Source organism: Phyllostomus discolor, chromosome 9 (genome assembly GCF_004126475.2).
Source record: "Phyllostomus discolor isolate MPI-MPIP mPhyDis1 chromosome 9, mPhyDis1.pri.v3, whole genome shotgun sequence".
Lineage (NCBI taxonomy): Eukaryota > Metazoa > Chordata > Mammalia > Chiroptera > Phyllostomidae > Phyllostomus > Phyllostomus discolor.
Genome location: NC_040911.2, coordinates 105,278,440 through 105,293,069, shown reverse-complemented (window position 1 = coordinate 105,293,069; position 14,630 = coordinate 105,278,440). Strand labels below are relative to the sequence as shown.

The 14,630-nt window shown below is 66.7% G+C and overlaps 1 protein-coding gene and 1 long non-coding RNA gene across 3 annotated transcripts; one reads left to right on the top strand and one right to left on the bottom strand.

Annotated features, from left to right (window-relative positions):
• Positions 1 to 1,995: 1,995 nt before the first annotated feature.
• On the top strand, positions 1,996 to 12,004 carry STMN3 (stathmin 3). Its single transcript, XM_028524231.2, has 5 exons — positions 1,996 to 2,431; positions 7,971 to 8,066; positions 8,247 to 8,422; positions 9,637 to 9,828; positions 10,213 to 12,004. The coding sequence occupies exons 1-5, from the start codon at positions 2,413 to 2,415 to the stop codon at positions 10,270 to 10,272; spliced, it is 543 nt and encodes a 180-aa protein (XP_028380032.1). The 5' UTR covers positions 1,996 to 2,412; the 3' UTR covers positions 10,273 to 12,004.
• A 1,328-nt stretch (positions 12,005 to 13,332) lies between these two features.
• Positions 13,333 to 14,546, bottom strand: LOC118496865. Of its 2 annotated transcripts, none has more exons than XR_004899424.1 (2): positions 14,262 to 14,546; positions 13,333 to 13,759 (listed from the first exon to the last, which is right to left on the bottom strand). It is a non-coding gene; the product is annotated as an uncharacterized LOC118496865 (long non-coding RNA). The 2 variants fall into 2 exon arrangements; XR_004899425.1 differs by having other exon boundaries at positions 14,201 to 14,337.
• Positions 14,547 to 14,630: the final 84 nt, after the last annotated feature.

The window sequence follows — 14,630 nt, the reverse complement described above, 5'->3', positions numbered from 1 at the left end:
GAGAAGCATCAGTTGCCTCTCAGACCAAGGATTGGACCAGGGATTGAACCCACAACCTGTTGCTGCACCAGACGACCCTCCAAGCATCTGAGCCACCTGGCCAGGGCCCAGGGGTCTTTTTAAGACTCGAGTCTAAGCCAATCACTCCCCTTAAAATCTGCAAATCGCTGCCCCTTGCCATGACCCGGCCACTGGGGGCCTCACCAGCCCCTCAGCCACTTTTCAGGTCCATGTCCCCCCCCCATCAGGGCGGGGCCGCTCTGAACCCCCAGCGCCTCACACGGGCTGGCAGTCAACAGGGGTCCCGGAGGTCTGCACAGCTCTGCAAGGTCAGAGGTCCTTGTCTAGGGCCCCCAGCACGGTCCAAAGACACCAGGAAGGAGTCGGCGTCGCAGTGGTGGTCCGTGGGCAGCTGGCCGTGCTGGTGCCAGAGCTGCTGGTGGGCTCATTTCATGTCCCCCTGTCTCCCCGCGGGCGGGCGGGCGTCCGCGCTGCTGCATGAGAGCTTGCTCGGGGAAGCCCAGGACACAAGCTGGCACCCACCCCACCCGCCTGTTCCCGTGAGGGGCCTGGAGAGTGTCTGTCCACCTTGGCCTCTGAGTGGGGAGCCTGGGGAAGATGGGGACGCCTGGCCACACGCTTGCTGAAGGCCCACCAGCCACAGGCTTCGCCACCATCCGTGCAGGCTCTGCTGGGTTTGTCCTGACGACTTCTGAGATAAGTTAGATTTTTAAAAGATTTTATTTACTTATTTTTTTAGAGAGAGGGGTAGAGGGGAAGAGAAATATCTATCAGTTGCCTCTCATATACACTCCATCTGCAGACCTGGCCCACAACGCAGGCACGTGGCCTGACCGGGAGTCAAACCGGCACCGTCTCAGTTGCAGACCAGCACGCAGACCCCTGAGCCACAGCAGCCAGGGCTGAGATAAGTCCTTTCGTTCATGCTCCACACTTTACAGGTGAGGAGGGAAGCACAGGTGGTTGGTAGTTTGCCCCGAGCCAGCAGCCAGCAAGTCTCAGAGCCAGGAGTCGCCTGCTCCCCCTCCACACCCTCCCTCTTCTCACAGCAGCGGCGTTCACCCCCCCAGAAGCCCACGGAAGGGACGGCCAGGACCCAGAGCCCGGGGATGAGGACCCCACGCCCCTGAGCTGGTGCCTGGGCTGCCTGGTCGCACATCATGCCCGGGACTCCCCTGCCTCCTGTAAACCAAATCAGGGAGGTGCCGTTGTGCCGCACCTGACCCTGACCATGAGCGGAAAGGAAGCCCGAGGCTGGCCAGAGCGAGCCCTGCCCAGTGGCACAGCGGCTTCAGGGGACGCCCACGGTGGGCCGGACGCCCTGTGGCCCACGGGACAGGTGTGAACCAGGCACACGCCTGCTGGGCGTGCACACCTGCTGGGCCTCCTCCTGCCGGGCTCTGATCCTCAGGCCTGTCCCTGCCTGTCGCCGCTCTGAGCCTGCCTCCTCCCCCTGCAGGCCCCTGAGGTTCCCCACAGCCCCACTCCTGGCCCCGGGGACTCAACCGCTCCGGGAGTGAGCGCCGCTCTCAGCCCCAGGGGCTCCCTCCCTAAACAGGAACCACGGCCCGCCTGTCTGACTCTCTATTCCCAAAGCGAGGAGAGGCGCCCCCTGCAGGAAAGGGTCCATCACCTCTGCCAGCATCGCCCTTTGTGAGAATAGACCAGGGGGAGCCGGGAGGAGAGAGAGACAGAATACCCCGCCTCCCTCCCTCTCACCAAGCGTGCACATCTGTCCTCGACCACCTGGGCCCTGGAGGCCTGGAGGGTTCGGAAACTCACCCTCGGCCGCGCGGCGAGGGGCCTTCAGAGCTGTGCTCCGACCCACCTCTGTCTTGCTTGGGAGCCCTTGTCCCAGCATGTGGCCACCACTCCCTCTTCTCCGCCTGAGAATCTGCTCACCCTCCGGGATGCCTCTCCACCGTGCTCCACGCCAGCCCCCACCCACAGCCAGACACGCTTTCCCTTCAGCACAGAACTAGGCGCACAGAGGGGGCCTGCAGCCTGCAGGGGCCTCAGGGAAGACCGCTCCGCCCCACCCTCCTGCTGAGCCCACCCCGAGAACGGGCGTCTCCATCCCCCAGCCGAGCCCGCACAAAGCCAGGTGGGAGGCGCGGCCGGTCCTCGCAGTGGGAGGATGGGCGCCTGGCTGCCGCGCTCCGCCCTGCGTCCGCGCTGGTCCCCGCGCTCCCTCCTCCCTCTGACGCCCGCAGCCCCGGCCACCCCAGGCTCGCTCGCTCTCGCGCTGTCTCTCTCTCTCTCTCTCTCTCTCTCTCCCCCTCCCCCGCTCGCTCCCTCCCCTCCCCGGCACTGCAGCATTCGCCGACTGCAGCTCCAGCCGCCGCCCGCGCCTCTCCGGCCTCCTCCGCAGCCCCCGCCGCAGCCAGCACCATGGCCAGCACCGTGTCCGGTAGGCGCCCTACCCGCGGGCTTCTGCAAACCGTGGCAGGTCCCAGCCAGGGCCATTGTCCAGCCTCGCCTCCTGCTGGGACCGGTGGCGAACTCTGTTTTCCCATCTCGGACCCGCGCGCCGCAAGGACGCAGGGCGCGGCCCGGCCGAACCGGCAGGCGCGACTCGGTGCCCCTTTGGGACCGCAGCGCAGACCCGGAAGGCGTTGGCCCCGCAGGGGGGCGCCGGGGCAGCGCCGTGGGTGGGGTCTCGGGCGCTGGGGCGCATTGCCCCTCCGGGTGCCGCGGTGCCAGGCCTGACTTTACTGCGGCAGGGTGGCTCCCCGGGTGCGGGCACGGGCCGTGCTCCCGGTGAGCATGCTTGCTTGTGCGCACAGGGCCCCCCGGGGCGCCGGCAGATGCTGGTCTGACCTCGCCCTCGCAGAAGGAGAGGGAAGCGGGTGGGACCCTTTGTGGGCGCCTCAGCCCGGGGCCGGGGCAGCTGCGCCCTCCTGCACCGAGAGAGGAGTGCCCTGGAAGGCTGCCCCTGGTGCTGGGCGAGCGCGGGGAGGGCACCGGAGCTGGGACCCCGGGGAGCAGCACCTCGGGCCTCTGCGCCCCCGCGGCACCGCAGCAGGCTCGGGGACCACCCTCTGCGACACCGTGCCACCGCTCTGGTCGGAAAAGCCACCACCCTTTGCGCAGCGGGGCTGAGACGGGGGAGGGGCCGCTGCCATTTCCCAGACTCCCCAGGATGGGGGGATCTGCACCTCCCTCCTCCACCCTGCCTCCCGAGCTGAGGACCCCCCACCTTCCTGGCGGGGCTCCAGTGGTCATTGGGCACATTTCAGACTTGGTGGGGAGCGGCCGGGTGACCAGGGGAGTGAGGAAGCAGGGCTCGTGGTCCCCGGGGACGGTCTGCCCCTTCCAGCCGCCCCATGACCAGCTTCGTCTCTGCACTCGGACCCCCACATCTACCCCAGGACCCCTCTGACTAGGAACCGCGTCCCTGCCCACCCTTCCCTCCGCCCTGCCCTGGGGGCAGGTGGCCTGGTCCCTTCCCTTTAGCCAACCTGAATCTCTCCATGGCCCCGCCCGCCTCGTGTGCCCCGCCTGGACCCCTCCCCTCAGGTCCTGTGGGTTCCAGGTCCCAGCTGACGCCTGCACCCGTCTGGGGGTCCCAGATGACGCCTGCACCCGTCTGGGGGTCCGGCCGCCCGGGCTTCATCCACCCCGACCTCTCGCTCTGCTCTTTCACAGAGACACTGGGACCGGCCTTGGGCAGAAAGAGAGCCTCCCCCATCGACAGAGGACCTCTCCGTTTTTTGTGTGGCCAGAGAGCTGCCCGGTCCCACCCTGAGGAGGGGCTGCGGGTCCTTGTCACACCAGCTGGGCCTGAGCCGGGGGACAATGGGCAGCCCCTGGCAGGGAGCACTTCTCGGCCTTTTACAGGGCTGGCCCCGCCCTCCACCTGGCGTTAGGGAAGGATGCGGTGGAACCCTCACCTGGGATGGCCATCAGAGCCAGGCCCAGACACCCCTGAGCCCAGCCCTCTCTTCCAGGGCCACTCCTGGCCCTCGCCCGGCCCACGGTTTTCCCGGGCTGCCAGAGTTGCTGCTGGTGTGCAAAGCTCGGCCTCCACCCCGGAGTCCAGCTGCCGTGCCCGAGGGGAACAGCCCCCGGCCAGCGTGTCCAGGGCCAGGCCCCTCTGCTCTGCCACCGGTGCCGCCCTCCACAGAGAGAAGCGTGGCCTGCCAGCTCCTGTATCGGCAGCTTGGACAGCGTGGCGGCGGCCCGGCCTGGCCCTGGGCTCTGGCTGCGGGCGGGTGCCGGTGAAGGTGGCCACAGTTGGGTTCCGTGACCTGCAGCCGGGGCGTCTCGGCCGCAGCCATCCCCGACTGGAGCAGCGGCCGGCCACCTGAGCCTCGGCCGCCCGTGGGCTCATGCTCCCTGGGGGCTGCACTGGGACTTGGTGACCAGGGGGAAGCATCAGCCACAGTGGCGCGGGGTCACGAGAGGTCGATCGCAGCTTCCTCTTCCTGGGTAGGAAAAGCTCCCGCTGCCTTCTCCCCGGAGGGTTCTGCGGGGCTGAGCTCCTGCATGTCCCCGGGAAGGTGCGCACCGCCTCCGGGCCCCCCCAGCGTCCGTCCCAGGCTGGCGGCTCTCACGCGCTTGCGGAGGCTCCTGTTCACTCGGAGCGCCCCTGCCACCGAGCGCTCAGACCTTCGGGGCTGCAGTCTCCCCGTCTGGATGGGGTGACAGTGGCAGTGCCCCCACCCGAGGCTTGTGCTGGGGGCTGAACGAGGCATTTCAGGACAGGCGCCCAGCCCGATACCCAGCAAGAGATGAAGGCGCGGTCCAGGCCGGGCAGCCATTTCCTGCCCCGAGAAAGGGGGCTTGTGCAACAGCTCCCCCGGCTGGGCTCCCGGCACCGTTTGAGGGGACTCTGACCCGAGACACAGGGGCGGCCCCGGGGGTGAGAAGCTCCACCTGCTGGGGAGCAGTCAGCGGCGGCCCCCAGGGCCCTCCTGTGCCTGCCACCCCCCCCCCCCGCCCTCCCGGGTCTGGACGGAGCCCTGTCCCCCTGAGGGTCCCAGCGGGAAAGTGCCAGCAGAGGCCTGGGCGTGGGCCCGGGCTCCCCGCCTGGCGTGCTGTGTGGCTTTGGGCGTGCCCCTTGCCCTCTTTGGACAAGTGAGGCCGACTAGGGCGTCTGCCTGGGCTGGCTGCTCTGGGGGGTCCGCTGGGAGCATGGGTGTGGTGCACCCCCCCCCCCCCAGCGTGGATGCTGGTCTCATTGTCACCGTGCGGCTGTGGGCTGGGCTGGTGCCTTCTCACTCATGCTCACCTAGCACCGAAACACCAAAACCCGAGATTTGTTTCTGACGACTTCCAAAGCCGGGGCGGGAGGAAGCGGAGGCTGCCGGTGAAGGGGAGGAAAGGCTGGGTGTGCCCCGAGACCCTGGAGGGAGGGGCTTGCTGGCTCGCGCTGGGTCTGGGGAGAGAGGGCCGGGGTGGCCCTGGGTCCCCACCTCTTCCCTCTGCAATGAGCCATGGCCCTTCAGCCCCGTCAGTTCTGAAAACACAGCCTCCTGTCTCCACCCCCAGCCGCCGCCAGTGCCCTGGGGCATGCAGCCGGACCGCAGGGCTCCTCACTCTGCAGCCCCTCCCGCCTGGCTTGGTGGGGCCCGGTCTTCCGGAAAGAACCGGGAGAAACCGACCTGCGGAATCTCCGGGGCCTCCGACACTGAGCTGTGTCCCCGCCTGCAGCCAGGGGACACAGACCCTCAGTTCCTAGGTGGACACGTGTCCCCTGGGCACAGAGCTGAGGCCCCTGAGAGCCCTGGCCTCATCCCAGCCCCTGCCCCCTGGCCCCGCCCCCCTCTCCTGACCACGCAGAGCTGACGCCCGCACACGCTCCCTGAGTCTCCGCCGGCCTCCTGCCCCCCGAGCTGAGGGGACAAGGAAGCCCCTGGCACCTGCCCGTGAGCTGGGTCCTCTGTGACAAACCTGCAGCCCCTTTTCCTGGGAGAACTCCCGGCTCGAGGCAGAGGGGGCAGAGCAGCCGTGAGCCCCCAGGCTCCAGGCCTGTGAGCTTGCCCCAGTCGGAGGTCCTGGAAGGCCAGGGCGTGTGGCCGAGCTGGTGCCCAGGGGGCCGGTGCTGGCAGGTTAGACAGAGGCCCCTCCTCCCCGGCCCCTCCCAGCGCCCGGGTGCCCGCTGGCCCAGGCCCCCCCCACCCCTGCTTCCCCTTCTGAGCGCAGGGCTGGCTGCCCGTCCCGGGAGCTGGCTCTGCCCGGTCTCATCCCCTCGGGGCCCCAGCACCGCGCTGTGCTGGGCACCCCTGCCTCCTCTTGGAAACTAACTTTTCTAAAGATATCTTTTTATAATTTTTAAAACAGATTTTATTTATTTTTTTGGACAGAGGGGAATGGAGAGAGAAGGAGAGAAACATCAAGGTGTGGTTGCCTCTCATGCCCCCCTACTGGGGACCTGGCCTGCAACCCAGGCCTGTGCCCTGACTGGGAATCGAACCGGTGACCCTTTGGTTCACAGGTTGGCTCTCAATCCACTGAGCCCCACCAGCCAGGGATGAAACTGACTTTTAACAGCACCTGTAATACATGAATCAATCCTGCTTGTGAAGCAATAAGATTGACAAGTCAGACCGAAATCCTCTTTGAGCCCCCGCCCTCTGCCTCCCTTCCAGCCTCCTGGGGCCCATGAGTTAGACATGGCTTTGCCCCACGCCCCTCCACCCCACCCCCAAGGCTCTCCCTGCTGCCTGTCCAGGGTCCCCTGGGCTCCCTCTCGGCCTCTGCGGAAGAGTCAGGCCATCAGTCGGCCCCAGGCTCAGTGCTGGCCGCGGGAGCCCCCTGCTCCCAGGAGCTGCCCCCTGGGACCAGGCCCAGGCACTTCCGTCCTGTGCGCATCCCGGCTCCGTGCCAACTCAGCCTGGAAGCGCCCGGTGTGAGCGTCGGCCGGGAGTCTCTCGGCCGCCCCGACACTCGTCCACGGGCTCCCTCGGCCCTTGGAGGAGCGCTGTAGGTCATTTCTCGTGCCTTTCCTTGGTGGAGCGTGTCTCTGGTGGCACGTGGGTCCCCCAGCCCCCAGACTTGGGGACCCCCTGGCGTGGTGGAAAGAACACGGAGCACCTGGGGCTGAGCTCAAGAGCTTTGGGCGAGTCACCCCGAATCCTGGGCCTGACGTCATCTTAGTTGGGTGGGGGTGGCCGTATTGGGCTTGCAGGGGCCCGGGGCCCAGCTGGGACGCGGGGCCAGCGTGTCTGTTCTGGGGCTTTCTGTGGACACTCCACAAGGAGCTCAGTTATCTTCACCCTAGACTGGGCGTGTCCCCTTCCCCCGCAGGGCGCAGGGCCCCGAAGCCAGGCCCCTTGCCTTCTGTGTCCGGGCCGGCAGATGCCAGCTGCGGCTCTGGCTCCGAGGGCCGGGCAGCAGCGGGCAGCGGTGCTGAACGGACAGCTCCCTTCCCGCTGGCCACGGACAGGCCCTGAGGGCACGAGGGGAGGGCTGGGTTTGAAGGAGGGACCACCCTCCTGTCAGGGTTAACAGAGGGGGAGGAGGGACTCTGAGGGGTTCGCCCAAGTGTACGGACCAAGGCAGTGCCGCCCCGTCCTGAGAGTTGCCTACCCCAGGGTGGGGCTATGTGGTGGGGGGCCCTGCCACACGGGGGGAGTGAACATTGGGAAGACGAGACATCCCAGAGACAGACAGACATGGAGGGAGACAGTGACGGAGAGCCAGACAGACAGAGGGACGGGCGGAGACAGAGGGAGGGAGGGACCCGCAGCAAGGACGAGAGCGAGACAGCGAAGCCGGAGTGGGACGGACCGGAGGGGAGAGGGGAGCAGCGTGCCCAGGGAAGGGCGGACCCACGGTCAGGAGGGGGGAGGGGAGGAGGCACCCAGAGCAGCAGGGTACCATGCTGTGGGGTGGGGTTCCTCCCGGGAGCGAGGGGCCCTGGGGAGGGAAAGACAGACAGGGTGGGGGAGTCCACTCACACCGGCCCCCCGCGGCCTCCGCCCCCCGCCCCTGCCGCCCCACAGCCTACAAGGAGAAGATGAAGGAGCTGTCCGTGCTGTCCCTCATCTGCTCCTGCTTCTACTCACAGCCACACCCCAACACCATCTACCAGTATGGGGGTGAGTGTGCCCGCGCCCCCTCCCGAGGCCTTTTGACCCCCCTGGTTCGCCTGGCTGGGGGGGAGGGGCCAGCACGGGGGCTCAGGCCTTGGTCTGGCTGTGTGCTGGGATCCCGCCCCCCCGGGTGCCAGCTCCTCCTCGGCCGGCCCTCCTGAGGCCCCGTCTGGCCTTGCCCTGCAGACATGGAGGTGAAGCAGCTGGACAAGAGGGCCTCCGGCCAGAGCTTCGAGGTCATCCTCAAGTCGCCTTCCGATCTGTCCCCGGAGAGCCCTGTGCTGTCCTCCCCCCCCAAGAGGAAGGACGCCTCCCTGGAAGAGCTGCAGAAGCGGCTGGAGGCGGCCGAGGAGCGAAGGAAGGTGAGGCCCCCATCTGCCCTGGTGAAGGCGTCTTGCCAGGACCTCCTGCCCGCTGTGGGCATGGTCCCCCAGGCGCAGGAGCCGGGGTGGAGAGAGTGTCTCGGTTTCCGGGCCTCCTCCTGGGAGATGAGAGTGGGACAGCGTGGAGGGAGGGTCCCTAGTGGCAGCCAGCCGCAGGGGGACAGGAACCAGACACTGGCTGGCCGGCGGGCGGAGGGGGGTTGCCCTTGACCGGGAGGGGTCAGGTGGTGGCTGTGGGACACGAGGCTGGACTGACCTCCTTCTCCTGGGCGCGAGGAGGAGGAAAGGCCTCCCTGGGGTGGGGGGCACTGCACACCCAGACCTGCCGGGAGCTCAGAGGGCCCCCGCCCCCCCAAAGCAGCCCCTGGGAGACAAGCTCACCCAAGAGGAGGCGCTCTCAGGACCGGGTCCTGGCACACAAGCCCGTGGGGCAGGGCGGTGGCTCCAGCTCCCGGTCAGCGGGTCCCAGTGAGACCTGGGGACCCTGGCTTCCACTGGCCCCTGACCAGTGGTGACTGGCATCCTGAAGGAAGCAGAAGGCGGTAATGACCCCTGGGAGCCTCAGGCTGTCCTGAGGTGGGGGGGGGGGGGCACCAGGTGCCCCCTCCTGCAGCAGCCCCAGGCTGCTGGCTGCAACTTGATTTCCGGCCAACACCCTTGGGGAGCTGGAGCACCACCCCCAGCACCTCAGAGAGTTCAGTGCCTGGCGCGCACCGACCCGCTACTTAGCGCTCTGCAGGCGGAGGTTTGAGGGAGAGACGAGAAGGCTCAGTGACAGCCCACACGTTTAGGCCCCCAGGGCCTGAGGGACTTGGCCAGCACAGGGAGGGACAGAGGCTGCCCTCAGCCTAGCAGGGAGGGGGCAGCTCTGCGGCGGGACAGACGGACAGGGTGAGGGGCCGAGGGGTCTCCGTGCTCACGCACAGGACGTCAGGCCAAGCGGGCGAGGTCACCCTGGCCCACGCAGGAGAGTGTAGACCCGAGCTCCGTGAGGATACTTGTCCAGAGGGCAGTGGGGCAGGGTGATGGGCACTGGGCGGTAGGCCAGGATGAGGGGGCCCGGGCTAGGGGAGCAGGGATCAGGACTCGGGGCGCGGGCGGGGGGTCCGGGCTGGGGCGCGGGGACGTGGGTGCTGCGGGCGGGGCCCGGGCGCCGCTCACGCGCTCCCCTCCCCCCCGCCGCGGCGGCGCAGACGCAGGAGGCGCAGGTGCTGAAGCAGCTGGCGGAGCGGCGCGAGCACGAGCGCGAGGTGCTGCACAAGGCCCTGGAGGAGAACAACAACTTCAGCCGCCTGGCGGAGGAGAAGCTCAACTACAAGATGGAGCTCAGCAAGGAGATCCGCGAGGCGCACCTGGCGGCGCTGCGCGAGCGGCTGCGCGAGAAGGTGCGGGGCGGGGCGCGGCGCGGCGGGGCGGGGGCGGCAGGAGGAGCGCCCCGGGCATTTAGTGGGCGCCCTCAGCAGCGTGCAAGCGGAGGGCACTGGGACGTAGCCGCTAACGCAGTGACACACGGACACCCGTCACTTTGACGTGCTCCGACAGGAGGAGGGCGTCCGGTGTGCGCTAGGAGCAGGGAGCCGCTTTGGGCTGGGGGCCGGGGAAGTCCCCCAGGAGCCCCTTCCTCTAGTGGGTCCCTTCCCGCGGCACCGCCAGCGTCCCCGCCGCCCGCTCCCTGCTTGGGGCCGGGCCAGGGTGAGGCGGGTCCCTGCCGCTGCGGGCTGGGGGTGGGGGGCAGCGCAGGCCCCCGCCCACGCCGCCTGTCCCCGCAGGAGCTGCACGCGGCCGAGGTGCGCAGGAACAAGGAGCAGAGAGAGGAGATGTCCGGCTAAGGGGCTTCGGACACCGCAGCGCCTGGATCCTGAGCCGACACGAGAACACGTTCGGGTTTTGGTTTGGTTTTGTTCAGCTCTGTCTAGATGCCACTTTTGTTCCCCCCCCCCCCCCCCCCGTCCCGCTCCCCCAGCTTCATGCTTCTCTTTCCGCACTGCGAGCTGCCCAGTCCCGGCAGCCGCTGACCCCAGGCTCTCCCCGGAGGGGCCGCAGGGCGTGGCACAGGGTCCCTCAGTTCAGGCACCAGGCCGGGCGGTGGCTGGGTCCCCTCTTGGCAGCCCTCTTGGTGGGTGTGGTGGTGACCTCGGTAAACCCAGAGGTAGCGGAGGAACGCGCAGGTCCGTGTGCTGGGCTGTCCTGTGAGCACCTCGTCACTTAGGGCGCACCCAAGCGCAGACGCCAGCCCGGCACAGGAGGGGGAGGAGGAGGGGCAGTCAGAGTCAGACCTAGGCGGACTTCCCGGCAGTGCGGGACGGGTCTCCCCATCTTGGGGCTGGCCTTGGGAGGGTGTGTGCACTGGTGCTCGTGGAGATGGTGGGTGGAGGCTGCAGCACCCTTCCTTTAGTGTGGTCACACAAGGGTCTTCTGAGATTGCCCAGCCTGTGATGGACACCCTGGGCTGGCCTGTGAGCCTGCGGTCACTGCCTGTGGCCGGAGTGGGGACCGCATGGGACGTGCCCTGGCCTGAGTCTTCAGGGGAGTGAGCGTTCTCCGCCATCCTCTGCCAAGGACCCAAGGGCAGTGGGCACCATGACACCCCCTGCTGACCCCTCCTCCCGGACGTGCTCTCCTTCCAAGAGCCTCCGGCTGCACACCTGTGGGAAGGCCCAGCGGCCGCCGTCCCCCGCGTCCCCCCCCCCCCCGAGCTTTACGAGCCTGCCCTTAGAGCCCTTCGGAGTTTTGCCCCTTCCCCTGCCCGCCCGAGGTGCTCCTGGCCGCAGGGTCGGGGCTTTCTGGCTCCACTCCGACCGGGTGTGGCCAGGTGTGAGTGGCAGCCACAGGTGTCCCTTGGGGGGCCCTTAGCAGACAGCAGGAGGCAGGGACCAGGGTTCCCAAGCCACCTCTCCACTGAGTCCGTCCTTGGCACTCCTGGCTGGCTGGTGGGCCCCTCCGGCCAGCCTGCAGGTCCCACGCCTGGCTCTAGGCCTCTCCCGCCAAGACCTTGCCAGACTGGACTGCTTCCCTCCCTCCGCCTTCAAGGACGGCTGCCTGTCTGGACGCGAGGGTGGTCTGGTCTTTGACCCGCAGCCCCACCCGCAGTGGGCTTCTTGCTGCAGGGTCCCTGCAGCGGGACTGCCCTCTTGGTAGAAAGCATGAAGGGACAGACTCGAGTCCCTGCAGGACACAGAGCCGGTGCCTCTGAACCCAGGTGGTTGCAGCCCCCAGTGCCCCGGCCTCCACCCTGCAGAAGCCAGTGGGGGCCCAGCCAGGGAGCAGGAGGGTGCTGGTCCCCTGCATGGGCTCAGAGGGGAGTGGAGGCCCAGGCCCCTCCCTGCCCCCCGTCAAGACAGCCTCCGGGAGGGGTGAGGAGCCGGGAGTGGAGCCCGGTGGTGCCTGCAGCTGCAGTGGGACTCGGAAGGGACGCGGAAGGGACCCGAGGGCTGGGTTCTCTCGGCCGCGGCAGCTCTCAGCGCGGAAGCCTAGTGTAAATGCACCCGTCCCATCCCGTAGTGACAGTGAACTCACAACCAAGTCAAACGAACCATTAAAGGAAAAACCTGTGTGGCTAAGAACCGGTTGCACTGTCCTGGTGTGTGTCCTGCGTCAGTGGGGTGGGGGGGTGGGCTTCGGGGCCACCGCCCCTACGCGGGGGAGTGGGAGAGGGACGGCGGGAGCCCCCACGGAGGCCGGTCCCCAGCTTGTTGTGCCACAAATAGGAATGGTTCCAGGGACAGCAGCAATTTGAGGAAAGGAGCGCAAATGACACGCAGACCACTGTCCCCTTTGGAGCCCGGGAGATGGTGGGGGCGCGGAGAGGCCTTCCCGCCCCTCCACTGTTGCTGCTGCTGTCGGCCCCCTTCCTCCGTCTCCACGAGTGTCACCAGTGTCACTGCAGCGGCTGCACGGCCGCCCGTGTTAGGGATGCACCAGGGCTGCTGAGCAAACTCCAAGGCTTTCGTTTCGGGGACCCCGTACCCCCTTAACAACCCCTGGAGGACCCCCAGAGAGCTTTTCTTATGGGGGTTACCTGGACTGACAGTTACCACATTAGGAATTACAACTCAGACATTTAAAAATTCAGAAATTTTAAAAAATAGTAATTCATTTAAGCATACTTTTAGCATAAAATCAAACAATGAAATTTCCCCAAAAAGCCTGGAATGGTTGAAGTACATGGAAGACGTGTGGCTGGAAGAAGAAAGTGTGTTTCCACGGTTGGCCCGCGGCACCAGACCGAGGCTCAGCGAGCAGTTCCTTCAGTCGGGCGAGAGCCCAGACTTCCCATGCTGTTACGTCAGCTGCCCGGCCCCTCGCGCGCTGGACAGAATCCCTACCCCCGAGGGGTCCAGGCCAGGGCAGAGCTCAAGGACAGGAGCGCTGGGGGAGCCAGGCCTGTGTCTGTCCCACCTCCTGTATGGTCTGGAGCCTATGGCATCTGGGGCCAGGGAATGACCCTTTGGTCTCACTGCCTCTCCGGCATCCAGGTGTTCTCAGGAGAGGGTCCAAAGACAGTGGCTAGTACAGCGACTCGTAGAGTGTTTTCCCCTGGCCTGTGACAAACCTGAGTGAAAGTCCCCTCCCCTAGCGACCCAGCACGGGTGGGGCCCCTTCCCGTGGGTGCTCCTGGGGAGAAATCAGCCCTGTCCAGGATGAACTAGCTTGTCCCACCAGCAAGCAGCGCCCAGTGCTGGGCCCTCGCCTTTTTGGAGACAGAGGAGGTGAGGTTCAGGTGCTGGGCCTGAGTCTGTGCTGCAGTGGAACGTGCAGGCCAGACGTCCTGGTGCTCAGACTCAGGTGGTGGCCAAGGCTCACCCGTCCGGGGCAGCAGGTGCCGGGTGTGGGCAGGATGTCAGTGGCATGGTGCCGCATCGCCGGGTGCCCCACACCAGTGCCTTTCGGGGCCTCCGCTGACTTTATATGGCATTTGTGTCCAGAAGCAAACGTGAGGACAGGGAAACTCAGATAAATGAAAGACACAGACTGAGCACTCCACTTGAATAACAGGCTCAACGGCTTTATCTTCTCCAAGGCAGGCTCTCCCCATCATCGGCTCAAGCATTCTATGCCCTACGGGAGACAAGGAAATGCGACAACTCTCCTCATTGTTAACACTGCTGAAACCTCAGCAGTTTTAGAGCAGGGGGGTTTGCTCGGAAACTTCCATTGTAGGAATGCCTTCACTGTCTTCCTGCTGAAGAACGACCGTGGGTTCACCAATGGGTCCTAAACAAGACATCTGTTTCCGGCCTCTGTTCCCGGTGTGGGAGCACTCAAGGACGGCCGGCAGCCTTTCCTTCGTCCCCCGCCCCAGTTTTCCTGCGGCCGCTGGGAGTGGGGGCGGTGATAGGGACAGATCACAACAGCTCAGGGGAGGACGCACAGCCTCAGCCACCCTCCGGGCCCGGCCCTGCCTGCTGGAACCAGGCAGACTAAGGAATGTGCGGGCGGCGGAAGTCCTCGGGCCAAGAGCGGGTTGTTCGAGACAGCTGCCGCCCGGCTCTGGGGAGGGCAGACGGACCTTGCGGACCAGCAGTGCGCCTCTCGGACAGCAAGTCCCACTGCACCTGGCTCACAGTCAAAAGCAAGCCATAAAGGCTGAGTGATGCCTCTGCTCCCACGTTTCCAGGGACAAAGAACGAAATCGTCAGAGCGTCCCTAACCCTACACCTAGGTGCCTTTTACGGCTCAGTGATAACGCAGCAACTGAACTTTAGACAACTTTAATTAAACTTCAGTGAGCACGTGTGGCCAGAGGCTCACGCTCACAGGGGCGCCGTGCGGCACTGCGCGGACTCCGACATGAGGTCAGGCACTTTTTAAGGCTTACTGCAAGGAATTAAGATGACAATGGCCGGATTCGCACTACACGCGAGGAAGGACGAACAGGCTGGCCGCTCTTTCACTGCAGCCCCCGCCCGCGCCCCCCACGGCGCCTCTCGCCCGCTGCCGGGGACCAGAGGGCCCGCATCGGGTTTGGGTGGCTCACTGTTCACGCACAGTCCGCCCCCTCCGCCCTTAAACAAGTCTCCCTCCGCATTCCCTCCTCGCTCGTACCCACGGAGGGGCCCGTCGACACCGGGTAGGTGAGTGGACGCCCCGCAGGTGCGCCAGCGGGCAGGGGCGGGGCCGCGGGGCCAGCTGGCCCGCGAAGGTGCCGCCGCGCACGCGTATCTTGCTCCGCCAGGCCTTATTTCTC

What these genes read in the sequence shown, in the direction of transcription:
- STMN3 (XM_028524231.2), top strand. An exon ending in CACCATCTACCAGTATGGGG is followed by an intron (nt 8,067 to 8,246) that starts GTGAGTGTGCCC and finishes CTTGCCCTGCAG; the next exon opens with ACATGGAGGTGAAGCAGCTG. An exon ending in GCGAGCGGCTGCGCGAGAAG is followed by an intron (nt 9,829 to 10,212) that starts GTGCGGGGCGGG and finishes CTGTCCCCGCAG; the next exon opens with GAGCTGCACGCGGCCGAGGT.